General features: G+C 49.1%; 1 protein-coding gene across 2 annotated transcripts in view; it reads left to right on the forward strand.

The window, feature by feature from the left end:
* The window catches only part of Rgs9 (regulator of G protein signaling 9), a 73,045-nt gene extending 65,114 nt beyond the window's left edge, over positions 1-7,931 (forward strand). The window contains exons 18-19 of one of the 2 annotated variants that reach the window (XM_075990277.1): positions 5,752-6,236; positions 7,522-7,931. In XM_075990277.1, coding sequence (XP_075846392.1) covers positions 5,752-6,236; positions 7,522-7,672 — 636 coding nt within the window. In that variant the 3' untranslated portion in view covers positions 7,673-7,931. The remainder of the gene's footprint in view (positions 1-5,751; positions 6,237-7,521) is intronic. The other variant, XM_075990276.1, reaches the window with a different exon arrangement.
* The last annotated feature ends 8,202 nt before the right edge of the window (positions 7,932-16,133 follow it).

Below are 16,133 nucleotides of genomic sequence, written 5' to 3' on the forward strand. Positions count from 1 at the left end.
AGTTCCTCTGAGATGGCACCACCGGTATGGTTTTTAAATTTTCTTTTGAGGAATTTTGGAGTCCCCAGGCAGAAGCTTCAGGTTATGAGCCATTATAAACTGAGTGGAAGCCGGGCGGTGGTGGCGCATGTCTTTAATCCCAGCACTTGGGAGGCAGAGGCAGGCGGATCTCTGGGAGTTCGAGGCCAGCCTGGTCTACAAGAGCTAGTTCTGGAACAGGCACCAAAGCTACAGAGAAACCCTGTCTGGAAAACAAAAACAAAACAAAACAAAACAAAAAAACTGAGTGGAAGGTGAGGAGGGGCAAAATCTAGCTTACTGCTTGAAATCTAATTCCCAAAATTAGGAAGTTCTGTACATGTGTGTTACATGACTGAATGAATGAACAAATGAGCTAATGAGTGAATGAATGAATGAATGGAAAGAGCTCCGGATTCGGAGGACGCCTCTTAGACCTTGGTCCAGTTCTAACATAAGCCATGTCGTCTTGAGCAACTCACAGGCCCTCTCTGCTTAGTTATTTGTGAGAAGAGGGGCTGTCAGAAGATCAGCTCTGGAACTAGGATAGCAATTTTACTTGAATATTTAGAATAGGAGGAGATTTAGGTAATTTTTAAAAATTTACATTCAAACAACCATAAATATATTATGAAATGGAATGCAAAATGTGCATGAATTTTTAAGGCTGACATTGGAGACATCAAAGTCATTTCATGCTCTGCTCTGCAGGTTCAGGCATTGCCCTCCTAAGACTCCTGGGGGATGTGTGTTTACCCAGCTCTCCTGCTGTTTGGCCTACTTTAGGGGGAAAGTTGGAGAAGCTTGAAACTGGAGAATGTTTGCTGCCCCTTCCGATCACCTCACGTGAGCTGCGATCACGCCAGCAGCGTGGTGGCTAGAGTGTTAGAACCATAGGGTTCTTCAGGCACTCCTCAGGGCATCCATGCCCAGATCCGGTTCATCTTTGGCCTGTCCATCCACCACCCCACTCCCCAGGCTTTTGCTTGTCTAGTCCTTCATTCTCTGGAAGACCACAGTGTGCTGCTTCGGGTTCTTCCCCACATACATGGGAATCTACTCAGTGTCTGAGACACTAGGTCCTGCCCTCAGTGAGAGTCACAGGCAATAAACAGTTGGTGAGCATTCGCTTCTGTGAATGAAGAAATAAAGATCCGAGCATTTTCCACACAAAGGAAGGTACAAGAGAAATGGCTTCACTCTGGATTGTTATAACAATCCATGGTGTGTGTGTGTGTGTGTGTGTGTGTGTGTGTGTGCGTGCGTGTGCATGCAAGTAGAGGCCAGAAAAGTATGTATATATTTGCAAGGTCTTAATATGTAGTCCTGGCTGGATTAGAACTCACTGTATCTACTAGTATTGCCTTGAACTCACAGAGATCTGCCTGCTTTTGCCTCCCAAGTGCTAGGACTAAAGGCATATACTACCACATATGTTCCCAAAATGCTGATTTTTATAAGAATCAGTAGAAGAACTGTGTGGGATAAAAATATGCAAAGTGGTCTTTTCCCTCATGGGTTAATGAAGGTGTGGGTGCAAATGGCTGTACCATGAGGCAGAGTGTGGTTAGGGAACTACCAGTTAAACATGTGAGAGCTGCCAAGATTGGGAGAGAATAGTTTGGCTTGAGAGAAGCTTTTGGAAGATGTGTGGTTAGAAGCGTCAGGCTTAGGCCAAGCATGGTGGTACACACCTTTAAACCCAGCACTCAAGAGGCAGAGGCAGGCAGATATCTATGAGTTTGAGGCCAGCCTGGTCTACATAGAAGTTCCAGGACAGCCAGAACTACATAGTGGGACTCTCTCAACAGACAACAAACAAAAAGAAGGGCCAGGCGTCAGCACAAGTCTTCTTCTGTGTGTCACGACCACTCAACATTCCGCAGTGATTGTCAGCCTCTGTGACATGCTGGGCATTGTCCAGGTACTGCAGTCTGGGGCTGGGGTGGAGGGGGCAGCGGAGAAGAGAGGAGAAAGACAAGAATGTGGCCAGTAGAATTACAGGGAAGTCCCATGATGCTTTGGGAGGTGGTAGTAAAAACCACTAGCTTACGGAAGGGTGGAGACTCTAAGGAGACTAGAGGGGTCCTGGGTTCGGTAGTTGGTGTGTATGATTAAGACCAACGGGCAGCCTGGACCACCCATCCTAGAAGGTTCTATTCATCATCTAGCTTGTAGGACTTCGTATGTCTGTGTGGCATCCCTTTACCTCAACACCAGACGTCAGTTCTTTTTCTCTCTCACTCCTGCCTTGTCCCTAGTGTCAGAGTCTGACAGTGCCAGCTCAAGTCCTGAGATCTACAAGGAGATTCACAGGTTTGGTAGCAAAGGGCCAGAGGGCTCTTTCTAATTCTGAGGTGTTGAAAGGGCATCTGTGGCTGCTGTCACAGCTCTAATGGGGGCAGAGGCTCACGTTAACTTGTCACCAGGAGCAAACATAACAGTAGCCCCTCAGGGCCCATTTGTATCTCAATAATATTTAGATAATATTAGTGCTATATTTAAATCGTTTTCAGACACCATCTTCATTTCTTAGTACTAGGACTTAACCACATAACAAGCTTCTCTGCCCATGGAGTTTACTATGCTAGATTATATTAGTCTATAAGGCTCTAGGATTTCCTTTGTAGAATTCTATTTTCCTGTTAGATTTTTTTAGAAATCATTACTTTCGTGATGGGTATTAGGTGAAAGATACAGGAGCCAGGGGCAGGGAAATAAGAGTAAAGCACTTAGAACCATGCCCAGCGCGTCATAAATGCTCAATAAATGCTGGCCACTGCCACCTTCTCATTATCACAGTCCTCACCTTTACCATCACGGCCATCGTCATCATCATTGCTGTCACCACCATCATCACTACATCCCAATCACCATCATCCCATCATCTTTACCATTGTCAGTACCATTTCCATCATCACCACCACCACCACCACAGATCACCATCATCTTTACCATCAGTATCACCATAAGCACCATCTCCATCCCCATCATTATCATCACCACCATTATGTCATCGATATCATTATCGTCATCAGCACCATCACTGCCATCATTATTATCAGCACCATCACCACCATAATAGCAGTCCTTATCACCATCACCCTTCTCCACCATCCCCGTCATTCTCACCATCAGTATCAACACCACCATCACGTTCACCACCACCATCACCACCATTATCGTTGAACTCCCTAGACCCTTCATCATCTTGAAGTAAGCACCTGCTTTCTTCTGTCAGTGTTGTTCAGCACAATCACCCATTAGTCTTTCTTGTCTAGGTGTTACCTTAGCAATATTTCAATCATGATTGTCCCAAACCATCTCACTTCTCTACTCTCTCAGCATCCTCTGCGCTCTCTAGACAGCTTTAGGTTATGTTCGAGGTATACAGTATATTTCTATGTCCTCTAGCTTCTAAGAGAAGGCTGATCAGGAACAGGGTAGTGACCAGCAGAACCCGTGACCCCAACTTTTATGACCCAAGCGAGGGTCATTTCCAGCTAGGAAGGTCTTATGCCAGACTGTGTTCAGTGGGGTGACTAACCAGAGAAATGATGTCCTCAACTATGCTGACTTTTCCTTATGAGACCAACTTTACTTGCTTTTTGGGAAGAGGGGACGGGCACAACAGGAAGGGACATTAGGGGGCCTGGGTCCTTGCATGCTGAAGGTGGCCACAGGTCTTTGATTTCTCAGCCGGTTTCTGATGGAACAAAATGAGTAGAGATGCTGCACCATCTGCTTTGCCTTCCATTAAAGATCCTGTGATTGTGTCTGCCTGTTAACGTACCATCTCATTTCATGCTCCCGCCCTCCCTCTTTGGGCTCCCTCGCACAATAAAACAAGCTGCTCACAACTCTGAATCTGGTTCCTGTCGCATTTCGTCACCACGTGTCTTGCATGCCACTTGCTTTGCTGCTCATGTCATTGGCAGAGGGCTGGGTTACAGAGCAGGAACAGAGTGGGGGGAACTCACGGCTTCCTTGTGAGAAGGAACTAGAAAAACAAAAAGCAAGAAACCAAACGAAACCAAACCAACTGGGAGAGTGGCTGTTTGCCCAGAAGGGACCATCTCTGCCTAAGTAAGTGAGAAGGGAAGGCAACGACATTGTCATTCATCCTGAAAAGGAGAAGGTTCTGGAGAAGGAGTGGGATGGAGGGGAAGAGGAGGAGAAAGGCATGGTCAAGCCATATGGTCTTGGTTAAGTCCCTTGATCTCCCGGAGCCTCAAACTTCTTATCTCGAAGGCGAGGTGATCTCAGGAGTTTGTGAACTTTCCAAGGCAGTGAGGTTGAGGTGAACTTAGTAGGGACCTCACTGGTACCCCGCCCAGAACATAGAACCCACACAGGCAATGGGATAGTAGCACATGTTAGTGGAACCCCGGAGGCTCTGGGGTCAGGCACCTAGGCTCAGAAGCACATTTAGTCATTGTCTTAACTTGCTATTGCTGCGTAACAAATGAGCTCATTCCTCTCAGTGGTTCCTGAGTGTACCTCACTTTACACTGGACCTGGATCGTTTGAGTGACCTTGAGACCAGGCCACACTCTGAAGTCAGTAGCCTCCTTCAGTCTGAGGGTCTGAGGGCTGAGCTATGTGGTTATTGCAGAGAAGGTTTGTTTCTCATTGTGATCCTTTCTAGGCCTCTCTTGGAAGCAGTAGTGGCTCTGCAATCCCTAAGACACCACCCACCTCTCCTCAGAACTTCTGCCCATGCCTGGCTTTCATGTCGTATGTAACCATAGCAGGCTCTCAGGAGGAACCCAGCCGCTCTTCCCATCGACTCTTGTGGCCTGCAAAGGAAGAGGTGACAGTGAAGAGCCTGAGTGGAGAGCTCAGCTTTAATTCCGTTGCTCAACTTGGACAAAGTTCCTTTGGGTTTCTTGAGCTGAGTAAATTAATACCAGACTCTCCTCTTCTGCCCCAACACGCTGGACTCTGGGGCCATGGTGGCTAAGGCAATGAGATACTTCCTTTTTCTCCGAGAATCACAGAACCACCTCTTCTAGAATTGCCTGTCTCTCTACTGCAAACTTCTGAGGTTCTACACTCAGCCCCTGCCCCAGCTTGCCTCGCACAGTCTGAGGAGAGGTCTGGGCAGGTCCCAGAATTGCAGCCCCTAAAGCATTGTCAGGATGGACACAGGAGGTGGATGGTTGTGGTGTCAGACATGGAAGCTCAGTAGGGCACCATTGCAGGTCTCTCTCTGTGAAGCACCGTGTTAAAACGTTAAATGCCTTCCAGGTGGATATATGGCACAATGACAAAGCACTTGCCTAGTATGGGCAACATCATGGGTTAGATTCCCAGCAAAGTATACACACACACACACACACACACACACACACCAAACAACAGCAAAATAGTGTCAAATGCCTCCAGGTCTAAACCTGTGGTCAACAAGAAAGAAGAAGCGACATAGGGTAGAACGGACAAAGGCATTTGGAGACTTGGGTTGAGGGGTAACCAAGTTCAGCATGGTCACACTCCATTATCCCAGGACTGGAAGAAGGTTGGTTTGTGACAAATGAGTCCTGGCAAGAGGCGTTGTTTGGCTATACCATTATCACAGGTACCTCGGGGTAACCTTTAAATCAGTTCCTCCAGGAGGCAGCCAGAGCAGGTGGGCACTGTTGCCGTTGGAAGAAGGTTAAACAAGCTGAGGATGGACCCTCACCCCTGGTGGCTGGAGATTCCTCATTGAATTTTTTTTTTCCTTCTCCACAGCCAGGTCAGCACTTGGCTCCCAGCCCTCACCTGGCCGTATATACAGGGACCTGCGTGCCTCCCTCTCCTTCTGGTCCCTTCTCCCCGGCCTGTCGCTCCCCCAGGAAGCCCTTTCCCTCACCAAGCCGCTTCATCCGACGGCCCAGCATTGCCATCTGCCCCTCGCCCATCCGAGTGGCCCTGGAGAGTTCTTCAGGCCTGGAGCCCAAGGGGGAAACCAGCTGGTCTGGTGCCAACAGTGGGCCCTCAGTCACTGAGAGCAGTGATACCTCTGTTGACCACTCAAGGCCTCATGGCCAGCCCAGGGCCCCTCCCAAGACCCGTGCAGCTCTGTCCCTTGGAAGGTTCCTGAGACGGGGCTGTTTGGCATCCCCGGTGTTTGCCAGGCTCTCCCCCAAGTGCCCTGCTGTTTCACATGGGAAGGTGCAGCCTCTGGGGGACATGGGACAACAGCTGCCCAGGCTGAAAGCCAAGAAAGTAGCCAAGTAAGAAGCCGTAGGGGCTGGTGTTGTGCACGTGGACAGTGGGTGTGTGGGTGTGGGCATAGACAGTGGTGTGGGTGTGCACTGTGTCTTTGTGATATTGATGGAGCCTTGGACTTGTGGAGACCAGACACATCTCTAAGTCACCAAATGCCCCAGAAACTCAGTTCCATTGTCTATCCCCCTTCCAGAGATGGTAAAAGGGCAGTTTCTTTTCTTTCTCTGCTCACTCTCCTTCACACACTTACCCGGCCCCTAGGCTACTAGTCTCTGCATTTGTGAAGGGCCTCAGCAGTAACCACAGGCTATGATGTCTCTAAGACATGATTTCCAGGAGCTCCCGCCCTTCTCTATCCCGTACCCTAAGTGCCATGGTCTCCTTGGTCCTCACAGATACCTGTCTTCTATCCTAAAGGGTCCCCAAAAGGTTTCTAGGGTGGTCTGAAATAATGATTTTTCAACTTCCCCCCGAGCTACAGTAGCTCCTCTAAACTCCATTTTGGGTACCTCTAAAAGTCCAAAATCTGAGACCCTCAAGTGCCCTGAGGCAGTCGCTATGTGCAGAGCAGATTCTGGAGTGCTCGAGAGTGCCTGGGCCCACAGCAGAGAGCCCACCGCAGCGTCATCTTTCCTGGGATTTGGAGGGGACAGTCAGAGTTACCTCCAGACCAATTGACATAGTCCTCCATTTGGCCCTGCCTGAGCTTGGAGAAAGTTGCACCAGGCAGAAGTCTTAGACTGTCACAGAGGCCCAGAGAGTATGGTCTCTTCAGTGCAGTGAGTGGGGGGTACAGCAGGGAGCACTGGCTACTATCCGCTTCTTGCCTGTGTGGCTTGGAGGAGGAGATTGGCTCTGTTGCTTTAGGAAACGACGAGGATTTGGTGTGAGTCTTTTGATTCTCCTCAGCTGGTTCTGCTGAGAGACTGTTCTAGCTCTTCAGCTACGGTCCCACTTCACGTGTGGGAATGAGACTTCTAAAAGGCTGCCTTTCCAGTGTCCTCAATAAACATTTTAAAGGGGCTGAGGATTAAATACTGGTGTGCCAACACACTACAGGGGCAGGCTGAGTTCATCCAAACCATAAAGACTTAAAATCGAAAATAAGGCATATTTGGGATCGTCTTTCATTCCACAGAAAAAGCTAGGTCCCAGTCAAAGGAGTCCCCAGAGCCTGTGGCTGTGCCACCGTGGGCCAGCGTCCCAGGCACGCTAGTCTTTGAGACTGTTGGGATCATGTGGGGATTGCCTGTTCTTCCTCTCTCTCTTCACTTGCTTTTGTGTCCGCAGTTTCTTCCAGATCAAAATGGAAATGCCTACTGACAGTGGGCCCTGCCTGATGGACTCCGATGACACGGGGGCAGGAGAATCTGGTGACCAGACCACGGAAAAGGAAGTCATTTGCCCTTGGGAGAGCCTGGCCGAGGGGAAGGCAGGCTGAGCAGACTCTGGGGCTGGGAAGACAGTCCTGGCATAGACCATCAGACCTGGGGCACACTTGCTCCGACCCAAGTGCATTAGAGTGATATTGGAGGACTGGAAGGAGTAGACGGGATGGAGTGCAGGGACACGTGCTCTAACCGACTCCCAGTGGCCACCTTTCCCCTTTCCTGACTTTCCCTTGCTTGGCCAGAAAGGCATGTGGGCCAGAAGATACCCCTTGCTGCCTTAAAACCAATAAAAGGGTCATTTGAAAGATTCTCTTGGGCTGAGGTACTGGCATGTGCCTGGTTTGTTAGTATTCCTAACTATTACTTGTGAGTTAAACTCATGCCTTTAGTTTTGGGGGCAAGGGGGCACTGAGCCCCTTCAAATGGTTTCCCTCTGTCTAAATTGGGTAGAACATGACAATTTCATTAATCAAGGTCCATGGCCGTCTCCCAGAGGGGCACTGCATAGAAAGGACAATAGCTAAGAACAAGGGTCACACGGAACACTGAATTCTGTTCACAAGATAGGGTTTGTTTAGGGAGGGTAAAGCAGGTATAATAAACCCATCCTCCCTCCCTCCCTCCGTCCCCCTACCTCCTTCTCTTCCTCCCTTCCTTTCTTAAAATTATGTGTATATATGTGTGTGGGACTCTACATGTGTATGTGCTAACATGAGTGCACATGCCTGAGGAGCCCAGAAGAGGGCGCTGGATTCACTGTATCCGGAGTTATGGGTGTTGGTGAGCAGTCTAACATGAGTGCTGGGAACCAGACTTGGGTCCTCTGAGAGAGCAGCAAGGCCTCTTACCATTGAGCCATCTCCATAGGCCATAATTGCTACTCTTTTTTGAACTAAACACTGATCAAAGCAACTTAAGGAAGGAAGGAAGGGTTTATTTTGTCTCATAGTTTGTGGATGCAAATGGTCGTGGTGGAGAGATCGTGGTGGTAGGAGTTTAAGGCAGCTGGTTGCATCGTGTCTATAGCTGGGAACCAAAAGGCAGAGAGATCTGGATGGCAGAACTCAGCTCACATTCTTTATTTAGTCCGGGATCCCAGACTATGGGGCAACATTACCCTTGCTCTTCCTCATTCAGTTAAGCTTTCTTTAACTATTTATTTATTTATTTATTTAACATGAGCTCCTCTCATGGATACTCTCATCTTTTCCATTAAGTTGATATTGCAGGTTAACCATGGGGGAGAAGGGAAGGTTTACTTGATGCAAGGGACAAGGTCAATTTCAAGAACATTTTTGGGGCTGGGAGGTGGTGGTGCGCACCTTTAATCCCATCACTCAGGAGGCAGAGACAGTTGGATCTCTGTGAGTTTGAGGCCAACCTGGTCTACAAGAGTTAGTTTCAGGACAGCCAAGGATGTTACACAGAGAAACTCTCTCTTGAAAAACAAAAAGAAAAAATTGTTTTGGATAGGCCATCTGTAGGGCATCCTCGAGTCAAAATCTTTGTTAGAGAAGCTGTGTAGGGCCTAACAATGGTCCTGTATTGGTCCTCACCTGTGCATGGTCCTTGACTGGAAGCTGCAGGTTTGCTGGAGGGTTCTGTGCTACAGCAACAGGTCTTCAACCATTCAGTCCTTGCAGTAGGAGTGTGAAACACTCAGTTTTTCTCATCCACTGTACCAGGCCACAGGTGTGGCTCTTAGTATGCTCAGCCCACCTCTCCCTCCATGTGCTCTCCCAGCAGGTACTTATAACCAAGTCCCTACTAGGTGCCTGGCACCGTACCAGCTCTGTGGAGTCATCTGATGGTGCCCAACCAGGTCAGTTTTGCTCCCCGCTCCATTGGATGTTGGACAGTGCCAAGAAACAATTCTGAAGGTCAAGATTGGAGTAGGGAGCGGGCGTTGCTACTGACAGCTAATAGGTGAAGAAAAGGCCAGGGATGCTGCTTAGTATCCCATAATGCTCAGCGCTCCTAACAAAAGACTGTCTGTCCAAATTACCAGGGGCACCACTGCTGACACACCTTGGGTCTTATTGGGGGGTGAGGAGGGGACACCACAGCCCAATCTCTTTGTCCCTCTTCCCAATGTGTCCATATTGAATACATCTCCTTTTTCTGATTTTCACCAAAAGAAAAAATGAAAAGAAAAAAATTTGGGGGTGGACAAAGACTGAGAACTAAGTGCTGAATAAAGCAGCTCTTGACCTCATATAGAAAGTCCTTGAAGGAGAAGAAACTTCCAGTGGTTTATCAAATCACTTCTTATGTTCTTCCCTTTTAACCTTCAAGTGCATTGGAATTCAGTCAGCAGAGACGCACCCCTGACTTGCTTGTAGCCTTTGACAGTTGACTATACGTAGGGCATAAATACTGGGAATGCTCAGTAGTCTCTCCATGCATACACTTTTAAAAATGAATATTGGGCCGGCGTGTGAGCAAAACTTGGGCTTGCCAGTCCTTGTAGGGCAACCATTAATGCTTCATCTCTTCGGGACTGTTTCTTATTTTGGATTCTACTAAATCTACACCACCAGGCCCACGAGGCAGTTACTTATCATCTACTGTCTCTGGAACAGTCTGGGTGTCCCTTTGAAGGTAAAGGGGGCGAGGACTGGTTTATTTGATGCCTTTATTTTCAGGACTACCTTAAAATGAGATTACAGGTGAGGCCAATGCAGACCCATAGTCTACCACCAACCGGTGTGTCCAGAAACAAGGGAAATCTCGAGTCTGGGTTTGGATATCTGTGAGGAGAGGGCAACACTTTTAAGACCTCATGATCCTGAAAAGAACCAAGCTCATCCGGATTCCCAGAACCAATGACAGAAGGCTCCAGAATCTACTGATTGTGCCAGTATAAGCTGGTCTAGAGTTCAGTCATATACAGACCTTAGGAAGTAGGAGGTAGTTCAAGTATAAAGAGTTTCCATCTCACGCATGTGGTTACCCAAAGACAGGAGTTTGAGGGCAAGAAGAGTGAAGGAAGGGAAGAAACTCAGGGACCACTAGTTTGTGTCAAGTTAACAAAATTCTGACCAGCATAGCTGGTTTTTCACTAACTTAGGTTGCATAAAAACTTGTCAGATGCCAAACCCTGAGCGAGGGTCTCCCCTGATCCCACTTGGAACTGCTTGTAGTGAGTTAGCTCGATATGGTAAATAACCAGGCCAGCTTAAGAATAACAATTATATTTTTAATGGTTGTAATGGGAAACTCACACCACAAGAATGGGGAGTCCAACTTCCTCTGTGTCCAGCAGGAATGGCGCAGAGAGCGCGCATCTGGGTCCTCCCAGTTTCTGTCCTTGCTCTGGAGCCAGCTGGGGAACTGGAACCTGTGAGTCTCTGATGGAGCACGGGGTCTGACTTCTTTCCAGCTTGGGACATTGCTTCACCTTGCTCATCAGTGAGCTGTGGTCTGTCACTGGGATTGCTTGGAGGTGTAGAATATTGCTGGGAGGTATATAAATGGTCTCCTCAGCAGACACAAGAGAGGGTGATGCACCTCTTTCTCCATGAATGAGTTTGTGAGTAACTCTAGACTTCCATTTTGGCTAGGCCTGCTCATTAGGGGACAAGTGGCTACTGGCATTAGGGGGCAGGTGGCTGCCGGCACCTTCTGTGTGGTCTTAGTTTTCAGGTCCCTACAGGAGAGGCAGAGGAAGAGCTCAGTATGTAATGCCGTGTGCCAGAGCTCTAGAGAGATGCTTGTTGTCTCTCTCTTGACAACTTACAAACACAGCAAGTTTGTCAAGGGGGCCCCAAAGCAATCGTCCCTTTGCCTTCTGGGAATGGGACCTTTGGATGGTCCCTATAAAACCGTGAATTCCTTGAGCTGAGTGGATGGTGTCCTTGTTTGCTAGAAATAAGCTGAATGCAGGGAGCCTGTGGTGGCCATGTTTCGGGCTCTCTGGGTTGTCTGGGGAGGGTGAGGAGATCGGGGACCCTTGAAAACTTCTGACTCAGAAGCCCAGCCTCCCACAGTGGGATCCATCTTCACAGCTCACCAGAAGAGGGAGTCTCGGGCTCGCAGATTCCCGAAGAGAGGTAGCTGGGATTTCCCCTCTCCTGTTCAGAGTTCTGTGCTGGAAATGGAGGACGAGGGATGAAGAGTTGTCTGTCCTCTTCAGAGGAGGGACAATGGCCTCTGCAGTGTACTCCGTCATCTTTGTCCTCTCTCACTACAGCCCTTGCCATCAGCTGCAGAGGGAAATCCATGAGAGGAAGCTGCTGGTTGGGCTTTGGTCCAGCCCCGGCAGGGCTTCCTTACCACTGGGACATAGAGTATGGGGGGGGGGGACTCCATCCCTGGTGGCACTGGATGAGAGTGGAGGACTGGAAAATCTCCAGCAGAAAGAAAACTCCCTCCATCTTTCCCCAGTAGCAGCCCAGCCTTGGAGAGATGGGTAACATTTCTTTGTGTCCAGCCTGAATGCCTTGGACTGAAGACCAACAGAGTCTCCTTCATGGTTGACTTCCCAGCCTGAGGGCTTTGCGAGCTCTTCTATTGAGAAGGAAGCTGGGGGACTGGGAGAGTCAGGCAACCAGGCCGGCATAGCGCAATAAGAGTGGAAAAACATGTTCTCAGCTGATGGGAGGAACTCCCTGTATAAGAGAGGGTTGGGGAGTGCAGGTTTATTCTGTTCTTAAGGAGGAGAATTCAGAGCCCCTGCCAAGCCCCTACACAGGGGAGGCTTGTGTACATAGGCTTTCTTGTCTATGCACACATGGAGTACCGATGTGTCCCATGTGTGGGAGGCTGTGACTGTGAACCTAACTGGTATTGGCTTCAGCAGTGACACTGTGCAGAGCCCTAGGCAGCAGTAAAAGGAGAAAGATTCATATGCTCTCTAGAGAGACAAGAGTACCCTGAAAGACAGCAGCCACTGTCACTGACGAAGCTGGGCACCAACATGCACTTGGTGAGCCTGAGTCGGGAGTCTAGAAACTCACTGATAGCAAGGGAGATGCTGAGGTGACCTGGGATTCAGCTGAGGTGACCATGGCGTTATGTGGTCCAGTCCTGAGCAAATGACAGCATCTGTCGGCACAGAATGTGTAGGAGAGAACTGTTGTCAGTAGTCCACCTTCTGGCTTCTAGTCCCTCATCTCCGCCTGCGGGGAATTCCCAAGCAGTCTTGTCCTGCGGGGACTTGATCTCGGAGAGTTAGGGAGCTGACCAAACAGCCTGGAGGCTCATTGCAAAAGCCCCTCATGAATTCCTGTGCAGATGCATTTATTTCTCATTACACTGTGAGACAACAGCATCACTACCCTATGGCCTTATGCTGCAGCCATGACCTCTCTACTCACCAATAGTAGAAATTCTCCAATGGAAGTTTATAACTACCTGTAACCTCAGCTCCGGGGGAACCAACACCCTCTGCTGGCTTCTCACACTACATGCACAAATAGTGTACACACACACACACACACACACACACACACACACACACACACACGGGGGGGGGGAGAAATAAAATAAAAACAAATCTTTTTAAAAAAAACGATTCCCTAAGCTGATCATGGTGGTATGACAGAAAAACAGGCTGTCAAGTGAGGATAAAACTCCCATATAGAAGAAACAAAGCTGGAAACCCCTCCCCACTGGCATGCAACAGAGCAGGTGCAGAAACGGCCGGGGCACTATACCAATGAGCCACAAAGGGCACAGTCTGAGAGGCAAGGGTGCTCTTGAGCCTCGAACTTTCTCTCTCAGCTTTAAGCCATTTCCTCATTGGATGTGCTCTTCCCTTCCTAAATCGCCTCTGGTTCTACTGCTTTCTGTGGACCCCTGCCTAATCCTTGAAACATTTCATTGGGCTCCACTGAAATCTTAGCTCTAGCTGTGATTCATGCCTGCGTTCCTAGCACTTGGGAAACCGTGGCAGAAGGGTTGCCATGAATTTGAGGCCAGTCTGGGCTACATAACAAGTACTAAGCAAAGCCAGGGCTACATGGGCAAGATACTATCTCAAAAAATAAAACTCCTATGGTGATTGCAGTGAGCCAGGAGCCATATTAGACTAGGGTGAGTCATCAGACCAAGGTCTGTTGTGAGCCGTGAGCCATTCTGGATCAGGGTGGGCCAGCAGCCTTGTTAGGAGGAAGGAAGACAGAGACACACACTGGCCAGGAGGCTGTGCACAATAGACACTTTGATTTCTCTCATCTTCCAGAATAACTTCCTGTTGTTTTATGCCGCCTCCTATGTGGCACTTTCTTAGGGCGCTTCTGGGAGATGAATGCAATATTCTCGTGGCACCAACTCATCATCCTCTCAAAGGCGAGTGCTGACTGGTCCCCAAGTTTTCCTGGAAACTAATATTGCTGCACTGACCATCTCTGTGCACGCTTCCCTGGATAGAAACTAAGAAACAGGATCAGCAGCTGTCAGAAGTCCTGCCTGTTTTAATCAAGCCACCACGGCAAATTGCCTCTTTGGAAATCTATACTAACATTCTCCCAATGACAGATGTGAGGGGAACTGGTATCTTACATCTTGGTCAGAACTGTCACTACTACATTGATAATGTACCAGCATCTACTGTAGCATGCAAAAACCTGGGCTTGGGCATGTCCCTGTAGAAGCCAACAACGCTAGGGGTCCTGGTCCCCCTGTCAATTCTTAGCCTTAGGAGGATATAGAGAGTGTCCTCCTAAGAGACTTTTGGCCATATGACTCTGTGTATCCTCTGAGCCCCTGCATTAGTTTCTTCTTTGTTATGGTGGCAAAATATAAGAAGCGACTTAGCAGGGGTGGGGGTAGAGTGGGGGAGAGGTGGGGGTGGGATGGGGAGTAGGGTGTGTCATTGGTTTACAGAGAGTTCCATCATGGACGGAAGACGTGGTAACAGGCAGGCTAGGTATGGCAGCTGCAGCAGGAAGCTGGCTGGTTGTATTTCATTCCCCAGGGAAATGGCGTGAATAAGAACTGGGGCCAGGCTACAAAATCTCCCAGCCTACCTACCCCTAGTGACATACTTCCTCCAGCAAGGCTCCACCTCCTCGAGCTTACATCAGCTTCTTAGACGGTGCTGCCCTCAGGGGGCCAAGTGTTCAAACACGTGAGTCTGTAGGGGACATTTTGCACTCCAATCACAAGGGCATCTGAGCCCACAGAGGTGACCCAGTCTTGGTGGGGCTCTGGGTGAGTGTTAGGCGTCACTGTCATCCTTGATCCCAGTATCCAGCTCCACAGTCAGGCAGAGGATCTTTGTTACGCCGGTTACATTGTCCGTCTCCTCGAGAGAGCGTGGACTCATTGAGGTGAGAGATTTTGAAGACCCCATAGACACAGAAGATCCTGTTTTTGAGGGGAGAGAGGTGGGACCTCTATCATAAGTCTCCTTATTGGGGTCCTGCCTCTGAGACTGCTGGTGCCCCTGTATCATCCCTAGTAATGGTGCGTCTCTGGAGACATAAAGGAGAGACCTTTCCCCTATCCAGTCAGGCTTCAGATGTCAGCCGTGAGGTGAGCTGGCCTGCCCTCAGAAAATGCTTCAGATGCCTGGGGCCCACCCTGTCCCTTCTTGTGGGGAGTCCCACCTGGAGAGGCTGGCTCTGAGGGCTGCTGAGATAGAAGGGACCTGTTCCTTTGGTTACTGCTTAAAATTCATGTTGCCATGGCAGCATGACATTCGGCCATAGCGATCCTGCCATAGGAAGCTTTGATCTCAGGAAAGGGGGGGTTTCTTTTGCTCTCTGGCTGCTTCTGAGGGGACACTGCCTTGGGACCAAGCTTTGTGCCTTTACTCCAGAGCCTGAGGATCGGTCTCAGAAGCAGAAAGCTGAGGACGGGCAGTCGGAGGAGACCCTCAGAAGTGTCTCAGCCCTGAGATTCTAGTCTGAAGGAGTTAGCTCAAAACCCTTGAGGGCAAGCAAATCGGGGTGAAGGAAGGGAGGTCAGATGGCTCTGTAATGAGATGTGCTCACACAGACGAGAGACAAGCTCAGATGAGACGTCTGTGTGGGTTGTGAGGAGCAGTGCGAAGGAAGGGAGGGCTTTATAAATGCGTGTGGGTTGGCTCAGCAAGTCTCAAAATCACTAATTGTTGACCCGCCGTGGAGAGACGGCTCAGTCATCGAGTTCAGAGTCACAGCAAAAACCTGGGTGAGATGGCGTCCATAATACAGACAGGGGAGGCAGAGACAGGTATGACCCTGGTGCTTGCTGGCCTGCCAGTCTGGAAGAATCAGTGAATTACATAAAAGAGGCAAAGGGGAAGTGGATAGACTGAGGAAGCTAACCCATGTCAGCCTCCGGTTTCCACATAATGAACATGCGCATATACAAGTACACCTCTCTCTCTCTCTCTCTCTCTCTCACACACACACACACACACACACACACACACACACACACACACACACACACACAGATTCATCCATCCATTCCACACCCATTAGTTAAGGACATACTGTGTGATCATGGTGGGAGATGCAAACGGCTCTCATGACCCGAACCGTAACTCTCAAGGACTTTCCCAGTCGCCAAGGGAACTAA

This window comes from Microtus pennsylvanicus, chromosome 11, assembly GCF_037038515.1.
Source record: "Microtus pennsylvanicus isolate mMicPen1 chromosome 11, mMicPen1.hap1, whole genome shotgun sequence".
Taxonomy (NCBI): Eukaryota; Metazoa; Chordata; class Mammalia; order Rodentia; family Cricetidae; genus Microtus; species Microtus pennsylvanicus.